We start from the raw sequence: 6,970 nt of genomic DNA, 5'->3' as shown, positions 1-6,970 counted from the left end.
AAGACTAAACAAGTTAATTTTTTTTGAAATGCTTAAAACAATATCCAGTGATAATAAGTGTTAAGTAAATGTTTGTTATATATAATTAAATATTAATTCATTGAGTTCTCAAGAGCTTATTAGTCTTTAAGTAAGAAAGATAAAGCCTAGTTAGGTTTCTTCTACCTGCCAGGCACTTAATCAGGTAGTCCTGCTTAATATAATCAAACAGACCTAGAGATGTGTCAGGTTTCACCTCTGGGCCTCAATTATTTATAAATTGTCTAAGGTCACCTAACTAGGAATGTGAAAATTCCAACTGCAAATTCAAGTCTATCCGAATTTTGTTTTCCTAACGCTATGGGTGTTAAGAATAAAGGGTATTGGAATATAGATTACCTAGACTTAAATAATCATTATCAGATTTTAAAATATAATTTGAAGAACATGGTTTATAAGAAATGTGATCTTAAATGAATAAATTCAATGTGTTCGCATATTTGTTCAAATAGAAATAACTTTGTTATAATGTCATTTATCTGTGCCTGCTGTTTATTCAATCACCCTTATAGTTTTATGACATGAAATTTAAAAATCAGTGATTTGGTATGCTTTTATTTTGACATTTCAGAAAAAGTAATTGACGTAGCAATGTAACATTATTTTACCAATTTACCATTTTAGAAGGAAATTGTGATAGTTGCAGTCATTGTAGAATACAGTGTGAGATTTGCGATACAAGGCTGTGGCATTAGAGCACTCGCTTCCGTGATATACTGTAGGTTACAATCCAATGGCAGTATAGGTTAGTGCCTCCAACAACATGAAATCGTGGCTCTGGAAACAAAGAAGTTGTAGTAGGATTGGCTCTTATTATTATTAATACACTATTAGCCAATTTCTGAAATTGTGCCTCCTATCCTATAATATCAGGCTCTTCTTGATTATAGGCTTGGGGTTCCAGTGGGAAAATATTTCCACCAAAGTCTCAATTAGTGTTTTAATAAACTGGAATCTGCGAGTATTTTATGCCAGTGGACCAGTAGGCAAGGAAGGAGTCAGTATGCTGGCTCAGCTAATCAACTCTGGTTGACATAAGAAGTTGGTGCCAAAGCACAATGAAGCCAGGAAAAGTGTGTCTGGAACACAAGAATTCACAGGGCACCTTGACAACTTTCATGTCCAGTGATGATGTCACTGTCAATAGGCCACTGCAAAAACTAAATTGTCAAGGACAGAGTAGTTAGATTCTCAGTAACCATGTAGAATAAAATTTACATCACTCCACCCAGAAATAGTCAGTACAGCTAAAGTACTGGCTGAATCTGAAGAAAATCTAGAAGAGGTAGTGCTTGAGTGAGCACATTAAACTGTTCGGCCAAGACAGTTTGAAAGTTTCTTACAAAACTATACATACTCTTACCATATGATCCAGCAATTGCGTTCCAAAGAGTTGAATACATATCCATACAACAATCTGCACATGGATGTTTATAGAAGTTTTATTGTTAATTGTCAACAGTTGGAAGCAACTAAGATGTCTTTCAGTAGGTAAATGAATAAATAACTGTGGTATATCCAGCCGATGGAATATTATTCAGCACAGAAAGGAAATGAGGCATCAAGCCATAAAAAGACTTGGAGGAAACTTAAATGCATGTTACAAAGTGAAAGAAAGGCTACATACTGTATGAATCCAACCCTATGACATTCTAGAAAAGGAGAAACCATGAAGACAATAAAAAAATTCAGTGGTTGCCAAGAGTGGGGACAGCAAGGGAGAGATAAATAGATCTCAGAAGATTCTTAGGGCATTAAAAGTACTGTATAATGTTAAAATGATGGCTATAAATCATTATGCATTTGTTCAACCCCATAACATGTACACCAAGAGTTTACTCGAAGGTAAACTATGTGTGGCCTTTGGTGATTTTGATGTGTCAAGGTAGGTTCATTCATTGTAACAAATATACCGTGTTCTGGTAAATGATGTTGATAATGGGGAGGCTATGCCTGTGTGGCAGTTGGGGGTACATGGGAGATCTCTGTACCTCCCTCTCAATTTTGTTGCAAATCAAAACAGTTCTAAAAAATAGTCTTTAAAAAATGTTAAACCATATTAATAGGGACATTGCGAAGTAAAGAGTAAGGTCAATTACATGGCATTTTCAAATCAAAACCCTTCAATCAAGCACCTTGTTATCTTTTCCCCCAGTTCAAGTATGGAAGAAAATCTTACCTAATATTTGTAATATTATTTGCATAGTTCATGTCTCTCAAGACAACCTGAAATTCTCAATATCATAGTGAAATATGATAGTGTTATGATTTTTAAGGTGCTTTATTCTTCATGTCCATTGCTGAAACCGCTCATGGTCAAAGAGAATGGATGATATTTATTGTTTTTAGAATTCAACAATTAACCACCTTGGTAAACAAACATTTATGAAATATCTACTATGTGTAATCAAAACCAATAAAGTACCTATTTTCAAGGAAATAGAGATCAGGAAACTGAGCCCCAGAGGACAAAGGCTCTTAGTTACTGGCGCTATACAAGCCTTGATTTAAAATTTCCTAACTCCATTTTCAGCATTTCTTTAGTAACAGCATAATTCATTGTCGATTGCTAGAATATACCTTTTCAATTATTTTTTTCAAAGCATTTTTAACCTCCTGATTTCTCAAGCTGTAGATCAATGGGTTTACCATGGGAATCACCACTGCATAGAATACTGAGGCAAATTTGTCTTTATCTAGTGAGTGACTTGACTTGGGCTGTAGGTACATAAAACTGAGTGTCCCATAATACAGACTAATAGAAAACAGGTGAGAAGCACAGGTAGAAAAGGCTTTCTGTCTTCCTACAGCAGAATGGATCCTTAAGATGGCAAAGACAATGAACCCATAGGATATGAGAACAATGATGAGAGAACAGAAAACATTGAACCCAGCAATGACTAACAACATCAACTCCTTGACATGGGTATCAGAACAGGCCAGAGCAATCAAGGGAACATCATCACAGTAGAACTGGTTGACCACATTCGAGTCACAGAAAGACATGTGGAATGTAGCCATGGCCTGGATGAGTCCCACACTGAATCCATAAATGTAAGAGCTAGTGACCATTTGAATGCAGAGCCTCCGAGGCATGAGAACTACATAGAGTAAAGGGTTGCAGATGGCCACATACCGGTCATAGGCCATGACAGAGAGCATTAACAATTCCCAAACTGAAAACATGATAAAGCAACATACTTGAGTGGCACATGCATAAAATGACATACTTTTAATTTTACGTAAAGAGTTCACAAGGGTATTTGGTGTGACGGTAGAGGTGCCATAAAAATCAACAAAAGCCAGATGGCAGAGGAAAAAATACATGGGTGTGTGAAGCTGAGGACTGATTTGGATTAGCACAATCAAACCAAGATTACCTAAGGTGGTGACTAAATAAATCAGAAGGAATACACAGAAGAGAATTGTTTGAAGCTCTGGATTATCTGTGAGGCCCAAGAGGATGAACTCCGTGAATGCCGAGTGATTGCCTTTTGCCATGAAATAAACAATTCCACGATAAACTCTTCCACGGCACTTGCTCTGAATAATCTTGAGTCTATAAAGTATAATCAATTAAATGTGAGACGATAGCCTGGCTTACCAGATGATATGTTAAATTAAGTCAAAGCAAACTCCTGATAAGCACTCTGAGTTTTGTGTGGATTTTTCTTATGCTTTCAGTGTTAAAGGATTTGGTCCAGGCAGAAATTCCAAGAGAGAATATACACTAGGGAACTGTAAAAGACAAAAGAGAGCACTTCAATTAAAATGTTATAATTAATACATTAGCAAAGTCTGTGTTGTAATTTTCTTTACATATAAAGGGGGAAAGGAACCTTAAGAATATAAGTGATTTGACAGCATATATAAAAATGATTTCTTAAGTTGCAAGTTTATCTCATAAAAAATTATCATGTCATCCTCTCATAAGAACCTTAAAAATTGCCAAAATCAGGTGTGGAAGATGTAAAGTAAAAGTCAGAATCAAAATATTAACACTACTTATCTTTAGACGTATTATTTGGTATAATTTTAAATTTTTCTTATTTTTGCTTATCTCCCTTCCTCCCCCCAACACACATATAATATTGATATTAAGGAAAAATAGGATTGTGAATTGTCTGGTTTTTGTCATTTGGTAAAATACACACCAGTGAATAATTTTCTAGATTGTAAAACAGCTGTAAATGATGAGGAGACATCATTTTAGTCTCTGTCATCAGGTATCTAAATGGTCCAAAGTGCATAACATTTGGATGGTGTTTAGTAGAACAAATTCCATAAACGTTTCCATAAAGTGAACCTGGATTCTGATGCTTGAAAGCTAGTGGAATTGAAATCATCCTTCCTTTCCTAAACAGAGCAGAGTGTAACTTGATTTTTCCTTATCACTACATTGTCTTGGGTAGCTGCATGAGCACCTTATAGATGGTCAGGACAGGTTAAACATAATAAAATATAAAAAAGCATCTCCCTACCTTCAATTTTGATTGACATCTCCTTGGAAACATGATCATGGTTAATCCTTTATTTTTTCTCTTCCCTTTACCACTTTTCAAACCAACATAGAACAGCCATCTACCTCCAATTTCTTAAACCTCTTTATAACTTAACTGAAAATAATCCACCTTCCTTTCCTATTAAACCAAGAAATCCCTCACCAAGTTTACTGTCAACTTTCCTATTCCTCAATCCAACAAAGCCTCTTTTCCTTTGGCAGCTTGGTAGTATTGACCTCTATTGAATACAACTTTGGTTTCCAGCACAAAGCAGGCTGAGTTGATTTGTCCATTTTGATTCTCTACCTTGGAGGCTCTGCTTTTATTATCTATGCTTCCAGGCTGTCTGCAAAACCCCCACAGTTTTCTTTGTACCCCTTCTCGTTCAGTGATCTTATCCAATCCTTCGTCCTCAGTAGGATCTATATGCTGATTAATACACAAATATACCGTTTTATTCCAGATTTATTTTCTCTGATCCAGCTACATCAAAATGCCTCCCAGAAATGACCACTTAGATATTCAAGGTGTTCATCAAAAGTATCACATGCAGAAAAAAAATGTCGGTCCTGCACATAGGACCTAAGACTCAAGACCCGGAGTATATATTTTCCATTTCAATGAAGAGTGTCATTATTCATTCAGTTTCCAAGTTGGGGACCAATTATGTTTTACTATGCTTTCCTGTTCCTCATGCCAGTATTCAATTTGTCCCCAATTTCTAACAATTTTTCACCTTACATGCTTTTCAAATCTGTTCACTTTTATTATTTCCTTGATCCAATCACAATGACTTTTTGTTTTGTTTTGTTTTTTTGCAACCGACACACACCTAACTTTTATTCTTACCTCCAGTCTTTCTACTTCTCTCTGTTCCTTGCATTTCCAAACTTCTTTTTTATTTAAATGTATTGGGGCGACAATGGTAAGTAAAATTACATAGGTTTACAGATGCAAGCTTCGTTCTTCTATTCTCCTGACGAATCCTTCAGTGTCTTCCCAATGTCCTTAAGATAAATTCCAATTTCTTTGACATAGCTGACCTAACTCTTGAAAATCTAGTTTCTCCATCTCAGACAGAGCAGGCTGGTCTCTGGTAGTATTCTTCACACAATCTTCATGTTGGAGATATTCCAAACTTACATAATTATTCAACTGTGAGCTAAAAATTGACACATTCTCTATTGACACATGCCCACAACTCTTTCTTCTGCCATCATTTCCTTTGCCTGACTTTCCTTCTACTTAGCTTTCTCTACTCTGTTAAATCACTTCCACTTGGGGCCTTTCATGACTTTTCAGGCCAGATTAAGTTCCTCTCCTATATACTTTTTTGCATTCCCCTGATTCCTTTATCATAACACTAGCCAAACTATGTAGCAACAAACTGTTAACATATCTGTAACACATCTTAAACTTGAAACTTTATTTTTAAGCAATACATTTCTATTCTATACCCAATTTAATCACCTATCTCTAATAGTATCTAGTACAAAGAAGATGGTCAATAACTATATGTTAAATTATTAAGTGAATGAAAATTATATATATACATATATACACACATATACATATTAGACATTTCAACTCAACTAAGAATTAAAATAATCATGACTCTAACTAAATATTATTCTTAGTGTGTTAGCCAATACAATAAAAAAAGGAGGAAAAATATCATTATTTAAAAAGTATATGATATTGTATCTGAACTGGTAAGTTTAGTGGAAAGATATTAGGTTTGTTATGATTATGGTAAAGTCTTCTGTTACAAAGCTGTAATGAAAATGATACCATAATAAAAAAGTAACTTCAAAGAAATGTAAAAATATAGTTTTAAAATTTTCATTTCAAGTGATGACTTATTTTAAATTAAAAAATTATAACCTAGGGTTTAATTTAATATGAAACTTAGCAAAATATTGGCCTTATGTGTTCATACTGTTTGTGTTTAAGTCGACTAAATTCATAGTTTTACATTATTTCTTAGTGAAATAACATTGAAGAAAGAAGAATATTCTTACAAGTTAATTCAAATATGTAATGCATGATAGGGAACCTTGAATAAATCTAGTAAATAAATTTGCAAGAACCGTTAGGACATTTCTTAAAATAAAATGTAGTGGTCATTTATTTATCCTTACAAGTAGTAAGCCATACTATGAGCCATAGAACGTAAAACAAAGTGGAAATCAGTGGCATAACAGTGAGTATTTTATCAACCCACTTTCAAAGCAGGGGTTGCAGATTTATATCCTCTGCTGGTTTTCTGATTTCCATGATGTAAATATTCCCACTATATCTGAGTTCAAGCTACCAACCAGAAGTTACTAAACATGATGTTGAAAAGAGATATGCAGATATAGCTTCTGTAAGCTGGTATGACCTGCACTGGTGGTAGTTACACAAAAGCAGGTGGGTATTATCAGCAA

General features: G+C 34.6%; 1 protein-coding gene across 1 annotated transcript; it reads right to left on the bottom strand.

The window, feature by feature from the left end:
* Positions 1-2,595: 2,595 nt before the first annotated feature.
* LOC109435463 (olfactory receptor 5AL1-like) lies at positions 2,596-3,540 on the bottom strand. The gene has a single exon (XM_019713398.3). It carries the CDS (start codon positions 3,538-3,540, stop codon positions 2,596-2,598), a length of 945 nt encoding a protein of 314 aa, XP_019568957.3.
* Between the last annotated feature and the right edge of the window lie 3,430 nt (positions 3,541-6,970).

Source organism: Rhinolophus sinicus, chromosome 14 (assembly GCF_057876585.1).
Source record: "Rhinolophus sinicus isolate RSI-liver-muscle chromosome 14, RSI-T2T, whole genome shotgun sequence".
NCBI lineage: Eukaryota > Metazoa > Chordata > Mammalia > Chiroptera > Rhinolophidae > Rhinolophus > Rhinolophus sinicus.
The sequence above is the reverse complement of the archived record's forward strand: the minus strand, read 5'-3'. Positions and strand labels throughout refer to the sequence as shown.